The sequence below is a fragment of the Drosophila elegans genome, unplaced genomic scaffold (genome assembly GCF_018152505.1).
Source record: "Drosophila elegans isolate 14027-0461.03 unplaced genomic scaffold, ASM1815250v1 contig_814, whole genome shotgun sequence".
Taxonomy (NCBI): Eukaryota; Metazoa; Arthropoda; class Insecta; order Diptera; family Drosophilidae; genus Drosophila; species Drosophila elegans.
The window spans coordinates 11,684,128-11,697,370 of NW_024546167.1; the positions used below are offsets into that span (position 1 = coordinate 11,684,128).

Here is a 13,243-nt window from a genome sequence, read left to right on the forward strand (position 1 = left end):
TCGATCAGAGGCGACAATTAAAACTATCGCATTTTTAAGTTAATTTTTTAAAGGAATACTAAAATGTATTAAAAAGGTAGCCTTTGAAACCATGTTTAGAAAAACTTTTGCCGTATATTCATTTACACAATTTTGTAACTCCGTTATCTCGAATATATAAATAAATAAGTACAAATTTCAACAAATTCTAATATGGTTCCAATTAAATATTTAGTGTTTTTGTTATTAAAAAAAAAAACAAAACAAACATGCATAGTCTCGTTGGACGAGTCTTATTTTTGGCTGGTATTATTACAATCGATTAATTGCCATCGCCAGCTGAGCGCGCTTTGTTTTTGGCATAGTATTTGCGAAATTCTCTTGTAATTCCAGTGAGTTCAGTTTTAAAATTTAAATATTTAACAATATGAAGGAGTGTCCATATGGCGAGAAATGTTACAGAAAGAATCCCATTCATTTTGGCGAGTTTTCCCATGCGCATTGTAAGTTTAACCGTAGAATGGGGCAAAAAATCATATTTAATGCGGTTTATTTCTCAGTGGATGCAATCTATGAGAAGGGAAATGAATCGGGGGACTACGATATACCGGCCAAATACTCCAGCGAAATGATTCAAACCCAGCTGAAGTTGCTGGAGAAACTTTTTCCCAAATCAGGAGCCAAAAAGGAGAAGGAAGCGAATGTTTGTGCTTCAAATCCACCTGCAATTGCTTCGATTAGCAGTGGATCCTCCACTTCAGGATCTTCGGGTACCAATCCCAGTGGCTCCTCAACCTCTCGATCAGCAGCTCCGCAAGACACCTCCAATTTGGCCAAAAAACAGAAGCTGAATGCCAAAAACATAAGGGATTACATTCCTGTGGTGCTGGAAAAGGGGAAAATGGCCCAAAAACTGGAGCGCGCCGCTCCCTATAACATGTTCCTCACGGCGATCACGGACTCGAAACCCACCCACTCGGAGCCCTTGAGCATTACCCTCCAGGAAATCCTCGACGAAAGTCTCGGCGAGATCGAGAGCACCGTGCAGATCAATTTCATGGTGGACATTGGCTGGCTCCTTGGACATTACTACTTTGCCGGAATACTGTAAGTAAACGAACTATAGTATTTGATTTGTGGGTTACCATAAGAAGTCTCAAAAGATTTAAAAAATATCATAAATATAAATTGCTCTTGTTTAATGTTACTTCTACTAGTTCTCGTATATTCTTTTTCTTTTTAACAACTATAATTCCATCTTCTAAAACTAACTTACATAAAGATATACTTTCTAACTTTTTTCTTCATAGTAAATACATTTAATTGCTTGTTTGCTTTAAAATATTGATTAACAGGGACAAACCGCTTTTGGTCCTCTATGGCGACGAATCGCCGGAGCTGCTGAGCATCAGTAAGTTTAAGCCGCAGGTGACGGCCATACATGTAAGGATGCCCACGCCCTTTGCCACTTCGCACACGAAAATGATGTTCCTGGGCTACAGCGATGGCTCCATGCGAGTGGTCATCTCCACGGCCAATTTGTACGAGGATGACTGGCACAATCGCACGCAGGGCTTGTGGATGAGTCCAAAGCTGCCGGCTTTGCCGGAGGATGCGGATACGGGAGCAGGCGAAAGCCGGACGGGATTCAAGCAGGATCTAATGCTGTATTTGGTGGAGTACAAGATCAGTCAGTTGCAGCCGTGGATTGCGAGGATCCGAAAGAGTGACTTTAGCGCCATAAAGTAGGTTATCTCCATTCTGCTTTTCTTGGTGAATCCTACTTATTAATCCTTCCGTAGCGTATTCTTTTTGGGCTCTGTGCCGGGAGGTCATCGCGAGAGCACCGTGCGTGGTCATCCCTGGGGTCACGCCCGCTTGGGCGCCCTACTCTCCAAGCATGCGGCTCCCATCGATGATCGCATACCTGTGATCTGTCAGAGTTCGAGTATTGGAAGTCTGGGTCCTAATGTACAGGCCTGGATACAGCAGGATTTCGTCAACAGCCTGAAAAAGGATTCCACTCCGGTGGGGAGACTCCGCCAGATGCCGGCCTTCAAGATGATCTATCCCAGCTTCGGGAACGTCTCCGGCAGTCATGATGGCATGTTGGGTGGCGGATGCCTGCCCTATGGAAAAAACACAAACGATAAGCAGCCCTGGCTCAAGGAGCATCTGCAGCAGTGGAAAGCAAGCGATCGACATCGATCTCGTGCCATGCCGCACATCAAAAGCTATACGCGCTATAACCTGGAGCAACAGTCTGTATATTGGTTCGTTCTAACCTCGGCGAATCTCTCAAAAGCAGCCTGGGGCTGCTTCAATAAGAGCTCGAATATCCAACCGTGTCTGAGAATTGCCAACTATGAAGTCGGTGTCCTGTTCCTGCCCAGATTTGTGGTTAGCTTAGAGATTATTTAAAAATAAACATGATAATTGTTATTAATATATTTCAGACTGGCGAAGACACCTTTCCTTTGGGCAATAATCGCGATGGAGTGCCCGCTTTTCCACTGCCATACGATGTTCCACTGACGCCTTATGCTCCAGATGATAAGCCCTTCTTGATGGATTACCTTCAGGGCTAGGATTTACAGGGCTCGTGTTATTTTTTAGAATCTGAATATTCTTTGTGGTTCCGTGAAAATAGTTGTTCCTCTGACATTCATATTTATGTTTCTCATTAAACGAGTTTTGGTTAGTTATCCGAGCTCTTTATTTATGTGATCCTCAAATTTGGTTTCATCGTTAAAAATGTATTATCTCAGCAAATAATGTCGGCAGCTTAAAAGCTCTAATAAACACTGTTTTTGTTAGTTTAGTTTACCCTACTAGCTAATGTTTATTGAAAATTACTAGTTGGCCTGGCTTTCAGCCTACTTTTGGTTTCAGTCTGATTTCTTTGGGAAGTTTAAGTAAATGTCTTATCCCTTAACCATATATCATCAATTGGAATTGGCTAATGATCACTTGACATGACTGATTTCCATTACTGGCCATATTTCAGTAACCAAAATCCGGACTCTCATTGTACTTTATCTACGACAAACTCTGGTGCTCGTTACTCCATCGATTTTACTCAGCTTTTACAACTGAAAAGTAATTCGCAAAGAATTCAGCTACATTCGTGGCATCCGAGTTGGTTCCCTCGGGCTTTGTTAGATTTAATTTTGGATGACGAGCCTTAAAATTGCGAAACCATTCCAAACCCGCCATTTCATCACGATGCCAGGAAAATGGAGAGACGACATTAATGTGTTTAATAGCCTGATTCCATTGCCGCATTAGTGGACTTTTTAAATGTGCCTGATTCCATTGGCGCATTAGCATTTAGTAAATGCTACTCCGACATGTGAGTGGCACTAACAGCTGATCTGGGCTTGTATACTTTTGAATTTTGGCAAATCCAAAAGAAAATAATTAAAATTATTGGACACGAGTGAGTTTACTAAACTCTGTAATGCTCAGCAGGACATCCATATTACGACCGAGACATTTGCCAACTTGGACGACAAAGAAGAGGAGCTCATTGCGTTGTTATGACGGGCTTGCAATGGAGACCACCACAGTTTCTAAAAAGGGCAAAGATCACCGTATATGTGGGAGTTATTTAATGCCAAAAATCCAGGAGTAATGCATTGTGGTACTGCGAGCAGAATTTACAGCGTGCGCTCTAGGTTTCAGTCATTTTTATACAAAATAGATTTTATATTCAAAAGACATCAAAAATTGCGCCAACCTTGCTTATAGAAAACAGCTGTTGTAGTGGTGGCACGAACAAAATATCGTTAATCATCGGTATTTTCCAGTATTTTTTCTAAAAACTTTCGGGGCGAATGGTTTTTAATCGCATTTAAAAATCGCATTTATTTTAAATGCGGCATTTAGCCTTATGGGATTCCCTGTGTAAATAAATGCGCATTTGGCTAAATGCGTTTTAATGCGGCAATGGAATCAGGCTATAACATATTGATAGGCTAGAGATCGGGCTTGTTTTGAAGTTAAACTAAAGTGATCGTTGGCCACATAAAGAAATTGTTCCAAAACAGATTCCTGATCTTGGGTGAATACCTATAACAGTCGTAAAATATGATAAATATTGGAACCGAAGAACATTATTTAAAACATACGGTTTTGTATCCTATTGGCGAAATCTCCACATCATTTATATCCACCTCTGATGTTTCCGGATCGTCTGGTATTATAGACTCATTATTTCTCCGATGGAGCAATAGTGTACTTCGTGGTATACCGAATATAGTGGATGCCGCTCGTAGAGAAGTTCCCGACTTCATGGCTGCAACTGCTGCTCGAAGAACAGCGGGATCTCTTTAGGGGGTTTTCCTCTTATAGTTTCGCATTCTTTAATTTAGTTTACAACTTTTACAAACTACAAATTAGAGGTGACAGTTGTTTGCGATAGTCCAACGGTATATAGAAACAATTAAACTACCCAAAAAAAATACCAAAACTCGTATTGGCTTGTCACCACTATTTTCGTAACGGTAATTTTTAAAAATATCGTTTTGGTCTTAATTTTGCCCAATTCTATTCATAATTCAGTTTATATAGTACGTAACATTTGTGTAAACGGTGAGGCCATCATTGGAATCTAGTCCTCTGCTGGTTATTCCAAACTGGAAAGAGTTACATAATTAGTTTTTATTGATATTTGCAGGGCAAATAAGTATTCAATAAACATATTAAAAAATTCGCTTATTAACTTCACTGCAAACGATCAAATCATAAATAGAAATTCGAAATAAACTTATTACTGGCGTAAAATAATTCAAAATGCGTTAGAGATGAATAATCATTGATAGTCCCTGACAAACATCGATAGACCGATATTTTAAAAACATCGATATTGCTATCGGTGTTTCTCCACCTCTATCTATTAAAAAAAAAAACAGAAAAACAGAAGGCGAAGGCAGAAATTTCGAGTGCATTTCAAATCCGGTTCCCTTGGAAAGTGTTCGCATATATTTACCTCCCGAAAAATATCAAAGGAATTGAATAAAAACACAAACATTCCCGGCACACAAGACTCACTCGAAAACGCATTAGAAACCCAAGGAAAGGCGGAAAAATCTAAGGATAAGTGGTCGGTGGATTGCGACTGGATAGGTCTGATAGGGCAGACCATCTGCCTGGGAAAAAGTTGGAGGTCACGGCTACACCATGTCCACCGCCTTCCTGACCCTCATCGCCGTCATCATCTGCATCCTTTTCCGCATCCTGAATGTCCACAGTCAGCCGCTGAAACCGATAGTGTGGTGCCTGGACGCCCAGTTCCTGGACTGCCTCTACAAAATTGCGCCCGTGCTGAGGGAGCCGTAAGTTATAGTTATAGTTAACCAGAGGTTATGAGGCCTATGCTTTGCATACCCCTTGACACGCCCACACAGGCGCTCTTGGGGCGGCAGCAGTGATAACATAAATATGCAAAACTACGGGTGTGGGCAAAGTTATAGTACCGGCAAAAATTTCCATTTAAAATAATTGCGCACCCCGAAATATTAAATCTTCACTCAAAATAATTATAGCACCGATTTATAGCGCTTTTTATGTGAAACGTGTGTGTGTTATGTGAAACGGAATTAATGCAGGAAGTTAGATCACTATCAGAAATCTTATCAATTTGAAGAAATCGTATAATCCATTTTACAATCGTGTCCATGTATATTATAGCACCCTTGTAAATTGCAACAATATTTTAATCAATATCACTATTTTTAGGCCTGGTCATAATGCTGTTTTGACCACGACTATAAAATTACTCATGCCATCGCAGCCCAGCTTTTAACTGTGCCAAAAACCCATTGACATTATTATCCCACACGGCTTGCCATCATATTTGGTGATAAACAAATCTTCAATTACCTCAAATTACTTCAAATGGCCAATTTGCTGGCATATGGAATCGACGGTATTGTTTCACTCAGTCCGTCAAATTCCCAGCTGCTGAATGAATCATTAATGGCAATTAGTCAATAAAACCGCTGTCGCTGTCTAAATAATTAAAAAGTTTATTAAACTTTTCCCTCGATGTCTGTAAAATGCATTTGCGGTTCTCATTGATTAAATAGATTAAATGCAATAGTTTTATTTGCACAAGACACAATAAAACTGATTGTGTGACACATGTGTTCAATATAGACTTCTATTTTATAGAACACTCGTTTCGGTCTGAGGTTTTTTTTCTGTTATCGGTGAAATAATAAACCTTTACTCACAAGCGGGGGACTTTTGCAGTCATAGGCCAAAAATATTTTACGAGTTTAAATAGGTTATCAGGCATAGAAAATGTTTTTTAATTTGATTTTTTTTTATTTTTCCATTATATTAGGGTTATCAATGGCAGGAACTTGCAATAACGAATGAAATTGGTTCTTGCTTAAAAATGATTACATTTTAAAATATATTTAAAAAAAATAATTAGTGCAAAAAAATCCCAATCAAACATTTTTCTTTGGCTGTGTCCACGCGCTTGGAAAATTTTCATTCGGTTGTCATTATTTTTGCTTTCGGTTGCCGGCCAACCGCATAATTAAATGAAATTTTGTATAATCTTTTCCCTTACTTTTTTAATTTACTTTTTATGTGTGTCTGACGGAATGGGCGATAAGAAGTAAAAAAAATATAAATTGTAGGCACAAAGTTCGCCCCACAATTACGCAGTGGGCTAGGAAAATAAAGACGGCGACTAACGCCTAGCAACTCGATTATGGCCACAAAATTGACTGTCAACCAGATAATGGTGTGGGAGTTCCTTAGAAAATATGTGTATTTGTGTATAGATATGTGGAATGATAATGAAAAAAAGTGCCGGCGAAATGTTTGCGCAGTTTTGTATTTAGCATTTGGCTCATTCTAATGCCGGCACTACCTGTGTTTGTTTTGTTTTTTTTTTTTTTGTTTTGGCGCTTTGCCCAGTCGGCTGCCGCTTTTGTTTAACAACAAAAATTACGTAAGCTCGTTCTCTTGATTGCTCTGCACCTTTCTTCCCTTCTCTCCTATCTTTTCACTCGGCAACAAAAAAACCGGTTGAAAGGTGAGATTAACACAGGTAAAAAGCTCGAGAAGCTATTAATTTTGCCATCTTATGATATTTTTCTACCCACTTAAAAGTGATGAAATTACATTTTACTCAAATGTAAACTGTTAACCAATTTTAAAATTGTATGCTTAAATATTTGTGTTCCTAAAATGAGATTCATTCCCAAATTTGAATGCTTGAAATTGTATTTTCCCAAAAATAAAATAATTACCAATGATGAACAAATATTTTCGCATTTATGTTATTAAATTAAGTTTAGAATTTGTTACCCACTTTAGCAGTTTATTTTCTCATTAAAGAATATAATTTGTACAAGTGTTATTCTAAAATTGGCTAATAAACCGTCAGATTTAATTACCATAATGATATAACGTAAACATGCTTACTTACGTAAAGATCAAATGCCGAGAAGCTTTTCAAGGTATCTAATTTCCTGGCAACCACTAAGTGAAGATGTTTACTTTAAGGGGTGCGACATTGAAAATTGCGACGACGATGACTCAATTGCACATTTTGTTGTTAACCTTTTTGCAGGCTATTATTTTTATTGTCTACTCTTTACTGTGCAAATTTGCTTAAAAGGTGGGAAAAAATTGCAGCTGTTTTTCTTTTTTTTTTAGGGCAGAGAACCTTTAACGATACATTTTTACGACGCAAAAGTTCATTTCATATGTACATATGCGAGAGAATTATTTATTAAATATGTACAGACATATTGATTGGTGTTTAAAAATGTATGTTTGAAAGTGATTAAAATTTGAACAGGTAAAAACATATGCCGGCATTTGTGCCAGTTCCCAAAGTGACCACGCCCCTTCACCCACTTTATCCACAATTTTACTTTGATTGATACTAATTGGAAGGCTACTGTTGCTGGGCTCAAAAGTGGATACACAAAATTGTATCACGTTTTTGCACGCCTGACATGATTTTTGATACACTAAGAAAAAAATCGAAACTATTTAATGCAGCTTTCATTTAAAAATGTAATTTTAAAAATTGAATTCATACTTTTTTAAACCGTAAGAGCTGTTGAATAGTTTTAGATGTTCCCATTTATTAACCTTAAGAATTTAAAACTACTACTATACTAGTTTTATGAATTCTTTTATTTGTCAATTGTTTTCCTCAGTGCACATCCCACTTTCTCCATCTAATTCTGGTGTTGTTGCGTGCTCAATTAGGTTCAATTGGTTCTAATGCTGTTTTCAGAATTGCTGCTTTGTGCATTTACCTCCATTCTCTTTCGCATTTGTAAGTCATCCCATTGAAAATCTTGGGCGCAAATCAAAAATCAATTTGTATGAATTATATTTGGTCAAATTTGGCAAACTGCCTGCTTACGAACTGGAAGCAGATTTATTACTGCTAAGATAATTCAAAGCGCAATGTCAAGGTCAAAAGATTCAAGAACACAATGACTGAAATATAAGTGGCCAAACAAAAACAAAAAAACTGATAAAAAGTTTGCTGATAAAAGGGTTTCACTGATTGATTTATTTTGATGGGGAATTAAAAATATAATGTTTACTTTACTTATCTTTCAAATTAAGCTTATACCTCGGTGTTTATAAATCCTTAGATTGTGCTTATGTGCTATTGATTACCATTGTTTGTAGCAGATATTTTTATTAATAAACACATTGTTTTCGCGACTTTCAGTTACATTCCACCACGACTATGGGGCTTTAGTGGTCATGTCCAGACAGTTTTGCACAGCATTGTGGGCCGAGTGCGGTGTCCTTGGCCCTTGGGTGAACGTGTCTACATGTCGCTGCAGGATGGGTCCACTCTTACCTACGACTTGTACCAGCCACTCAACGAACAGGAGGGTGAGTCACTTAACTTGTCCTTAATCCATGAAAAGAGTTAATCACTCAACACGTTTGCATAGATGACATCACGGTGGCCATTTGTCCGGGTATTGCCAACAGCTCGGAATCGGTGTACATTCGCACCTTTGTCCATTTGGCCCAGTGCAATGGATACCGCTGTGCGGTGCTAAATCACATTGGAGCATTGCGTAGTGTCCAGGTGACCTCAACGCGAATCTTTACCTATGGCCACACGGACGATTTTGCGGCCATGGTGGAGCACTTGCACCAGAAGTACCGTCAAACTCGAATTGTGGCGGTCGGTTTCAGTCTGGGCGGTAATTTGGTGACCAAGTACATGGGCGAGGACCAGAAGACAAAGCCCAACAGCGTTATTGGAGGCATATCCATATGTCAAGGCTACAATGCCGTCGAGTGAGTTGCCATTTCAGGTTCTTTAAATTGAACATATATATAATTGGAAAGCAATTTGTTTTAGGGGTACCAAATGGCTGCTCAATTGGCAGAACTTCCGACGCTTCTATCTGTACATCATGACGGAGAACGTGAAAAGCATTATCCTGAGACATCGCCATATCCTGCTGTCTGACGAAGTGAAGGCTCGGCATAATCTCAACGAGCGCGACATTATTGCCGCTGCCACGCTGCCCGAATTGGATGAGGCCTATACGAGGCGAGTGTACAACTTCGCCTCCACCCAGGAGCTGTACAAGTGGAGCTCATCGTTGTTCTACTTCGATTCGATCAAGAAGCCAATGATCTTTATTAATGCCAAGGATGATCCCCTAATTCCGGAGAATTTGCTGCATCCCATCAAGGAGCATGCCAGTGAGTAGAGGACAATATTGTAAATATCTATATCTGTTAGATATTTAACCCAAACTTCCTTTTCTCTGCAGCCACTCGGCAAATTACTGCCTACGTGGAGGTGGCCCATGGTGGTCATCTGGGCTTTTATGAGGGAGGTTTCCTATACCCGAACCCGGTGACTTGGCTGGATCGCACGCTGGTGGCCATGGTTGGCTCTTTGGTCATGATGCAGGAAGTCGGCAAGGTGGCTTCTTAGGACATAACGCTGTTCCCCACACGCATACACGACTATAAAATGATTTTGTGTCAAAATTGGTTGTCGCTGACGGATATGAATCTTTGAAGGAATATCGGAGTCGAGCCCGAAAGACCCCATACATATAGTTCTACCATATAATATCGATGTGACGCAAGTTAAAATTATCAGCCGCGCAAGCAGGAAAACATAAATTGATGTATACTTTTGCAAAGTGCATTTAAAGCAGAAATTGCAGTTTTTCGACAACGGTTTTTATGCTTTTTTGTATGGCCTTTATAGAGCCAAACAGACAATGAATCAGTTGAACTTAGTTAGTTAACGCAAATCACTTGTATCCATGTACTTATATGTAAGCAAATTCCTATTTATTAGCATTTTACTTTGTGATCTAACAGGTTTTAATTATGTATATTTTTATATGTGAAATGTACAACAGACACCGCACACAAAATACGATGTATGACAGTAATTATAAATTATAAGTCCATGGCCGCACCATACCATTAACTATAGCAACAATAACGCCTTATTGTAGACCTCGTTTTGTAAGTGTGTATATGATTTTAGTTATTCAGTTTGTACTAAGATGCATTTCACGGAAATCAAAGAGAAACCAAAAGAAATTTGCCCAACGATGGCTTCAATTTTGTATACTTTTTTCTGATCTTTACCAAGTTGATAGTCAGATGGAAACGCGATTTGTTTACCGATAGAGTAGAATTGAAGAAATATTTATAAATGTATTTGTAAAAGTATTTATAAATGTATATTAAATCGAATAAATAACAGTTGATTAAAAAGCCAAGTTATTTTATTAGCATCCCGCTTGCTTTTAAATATGTAAAACATTTGCACGAGTGAACGGTCACACTAAATTCGGTATAAGTTGTTATCGGGCCTTACTTTACAAATTCTCTACATGTAATGTAAGTGTGGTATTGACACCACCGTAGACATAAGCAGTCGTGGCCGAGCGGTTAAGGCGTCTGACTAGAAATCAGATTCCCTCTGGGAGCGTAGGTTCGAATCCTACCGACTGCGAACGAGTTTCAATTTTTTTTTACCAACAATTTATTTTGCAAATATATTTAGAATGCACATCTGTTATATTTACCGCAGTTGTATAATTTTAAGGAATATTATAAACAACGATAACAATTCGATCGCACAACATATGTTCGTGCGCTTAACATCACAATGTAATGCGCATAGGGTGCTTAGAGTACTTAAGAAACGAATAAAACATTGTAAGTTGTAAACAAATAAAATATAGTATCTGTAAATCCAAGGCACTTACTGGTGTTTCGGCACATAAGCCACAAAAAAAATAGTATCTGTAAAAAAATAAATCAGAAAAAATAAAACTGCGGTAAATATAACAGATGTGCAGTCTAAATATATTTACAAAATATTTCGTGTGTAAAAAAAGTTGGAAACTCGTTCGCAGTCGGTAGGATTCGAACCTACGCTCCCAGAGGGAATCTGATTTCTAGTCAGACGCCTTAACCGCTCGGCCACGACTGCTTGTTGAATATGTTGGTCAATGTGGCAACTAGTGCCGATTGGAAAGCCAGACAAAGATTCAACGCACAGAGGCTGGAAATGCTGGCATTTTGCAACTCTTTTTTTTCCAACATACGGCTATTTTTAGAAAGAAGCACCAAAAGATAACACTTTTGTCATTTCATTTTGAAATGACAAGCAAGCTAGATTAATGTTTAAGAGGTAAGACATAAAAAAACAGAATTTATTGGTTATATTAAAATTTACAAAACAGTGTAGGACAATTCTCACGGCAACAACAATTGATGCCGCACTTTTTGTTCATGCCCAGGCAAATTGCCTCAGTCCAGGGGAAAGAAAGCAGACCTGTGGAGATTGTTATAAACAGTGTTATAAAGAGGATGCCTTAAAATTCTAAAACTTAATAATAACTCACGGGCAAAGCCTTTTTTTTGCCTTTCTTCATTTGCCTTGTTCAGGTCACAATCGGACACATTGACAAAGGTGAAAGGCATAAGGGCGGTACAATGGGTGTCCAGGAAACAACGCGTTCTTGGGTTGCAATCGCAGGGACCACAACTCGGAGGATTCGGACCCGTGTAGACGCAATGGGGTCCGCAGCAGGCATTATCGCGGGGCGGCAGTTTTGGCTCCTTGATGCCGTTGTCGAAGCAGTTGTTCCAGCCCGTAAATGGCTGGCAGGCATCTTGACATCCCCAAGTCGAGAGGATCAAACAAGCAACCAGTTGCAATATCAGCAGAGCTCGTGTGGCAGCCATGTTAAATTAAAGGGCACTGAAATATTGCCACCAAAACAGCCTGCTTTTATACCCAGAAATCCTCTTGTGTTTACACAATTGCTTAACATGTTAAATTAAAAATAGACCAGTTTATCCCCAGGGGAGACTATAAAAGGGTCGGTATTTGTACCACTACTCCATCTGAGAAGTGTTCGATATGGCTGCCAATATTCTGCTGAGCCTGCTGCTCCTCTTCGTTGCCTCCGACTTGGTTGTTGGCTGTTCCAACAAACTCTGCCCGGTGGTCACTAACTCGAATTCTCTGTGCGAGGGAAAGCCAGAGTACCAGTGTGTTTGCGATTTCACCTGCTCCGAGTGGGACAAGCCCTGCAATTGGGTCCTCAGCTGTAAGGCCGAGATCGACAACATCAATGAGTTTCGCAACAGAAAGAGCAAGCTACGTAAGTTGTCATACTTTATGAAAATAATATATTCCATTTGCAATCACACTTTTCTGCAGCTGTTTTCAGACTGCCCAATCGCAGTCATCAGGAGTGTCTGGACATCAATATTAATACACACAAGCATCCAAACTGTTGCAACTTGTTCTGTAAAGCTAAGATTAAGGATGTGTGTTTCTAAATAAATATGCAATGGTTAAACAAATAAGATGCGTATATATATTTCTGGTTTAACTGCAGTTTTTAACCGGCAGCAATTAGGCTATACAGCTTTCCACTTTACTGGGGCTTTAAAATTATTGCATTACTTTATCAGCGATTATTGGTAAATAACCTATTCGAAAAACTCGAATTTTTATTGTTTTTTTTTTTTAATAGGAACAGTAATGAATGAACAGTAATTCGAAATAAGAAAATGAAATTGAATTCAGTGACCTATTGATTGAGATGTGCTTTATTGATTTTATTTCAGTTAATGCAGCTGACAATGTTTACCAATGTCCAAAATTATCCAATATCTTAGCACAGATGTTGTTAACTTTGGCTGGCCGTCAATATTTACCTGCGGCTTAACCTTCAAAATTGTCTTAAAAGTT

General features: G+C 38.9%; 4 protein-coding genes and 2 non-coding genes across 6 annotated transcripts; 4 read left to right on the forward strand and 2 right to left on the reverse strand.

The window, feature by feature from the left end:
- Window positions 1–204: 204 nt before the first annotated feature.
- LOC108139077 (probable tyrosyl-DNA phosphodiesterase) lies at window positions 205–2,810 on the forward strand. Its single transcript, XM_017261700.2, has 5 exons — window positions 205–482; window positions 540–1,086; window positions 1,335–1,724; window positions 1,782–2,379; window positions 2,436–2,810. Exons 1-5 carry the CDS (start codon window positions 407–409, stop codon window positions 2,565–2,567), a joined length of 1,743 nt encoding a protein of 580 aa, XP_017117189.1. The 5' UTR covers window positions 205–406; the 3' UTR covers window positions 2,568–2,810.
- Window positions 2,811–4,886: 2,076 nt separating this feature from the next.
- On the forward strand, window positions 4,887–10,743 carry LOC108138993 (abhydrolase domain-containing protein 2). The gene is made up of 5 exons (XM_017261582.2): window positions 4,887–5,315; window positions 8,702–8,871; window positions 8,934–9,288; window positions 9,353–9,702; window positions 9,774–10,743. The coding sequence occupies exons 1-5, from the start codon at window positions 5,161–5,163 to the stop codon at window positions 9,938–9,940; spliced, it is 1,197 nt and encodes a 398-aa protein (XP_017117071.1). The 5' UTR covers window positions 4,887–5,160; the 3' UTR covers window positions 9,941–10,743.
- A 159-nt stretch (window positions 10,744–10,902) lies between these two features.
- On the forward strand, window positions 10,903–10,984 carry Trnas-aga. Its single transcript has one exon. It is a non-coding gene; the product is annotated as a tRNA-Ser (tRNA).
- A 401-nt stretch (window positions 10,985–11,385) lies between these two features.
- Trnas-aga lies at window positions 11,386–11,467 on the reverse strand. Its single transcript has one exon. It is a non-coding gene; the product is annotated as a tRNA-Ser (tRNA).
- Window positions 11,468–11,676: 209 nt separating this feature from the next.
- LOC108138613 lies at window positions 11,677–12,247 on the reverse strand. Its single transcript, XM_017260903.2, has 2 exons — window positions 11,883–12,247; window positions 11,677–11,812 (listed from the first exon to the last, which is right to left on the reverse strand). Exons 1-2 carry the CDS (start codon window positions 12,223–12,225, stop codon window positions 11,703–11,705), a joined length of 453 nt encoding a protein of 150 aa, XP_017116392.1. The 5' UTR covers window positions 12,226–12,247; the 3' UTR covers window positions 11,677–11,702.
- Window positions 12,248–12,371: 124 nt separating this feature from the next.
- On the forward strand, window positions 12,372–12,852 carry LOC108138734. Its single transcript, XM_017261113.2, has 2 exons — window positions 12,372–12,647; window positions 12,707–12,852. Exons 1-2 carry the CDS (start codon window positions 12,404–12,406, stop codon window positions 12,826–12,828), a joined length of 366 nt encoding a protein of 121 aa, XP_017116602.1. The 5' UTR covers window positions 12,372–12,403; the 3' UTR covers window positions 12,829–12,852.
- The last annotated feature ends 391 nt before the right edge of the window (window positions 12,853–13,243 follow it).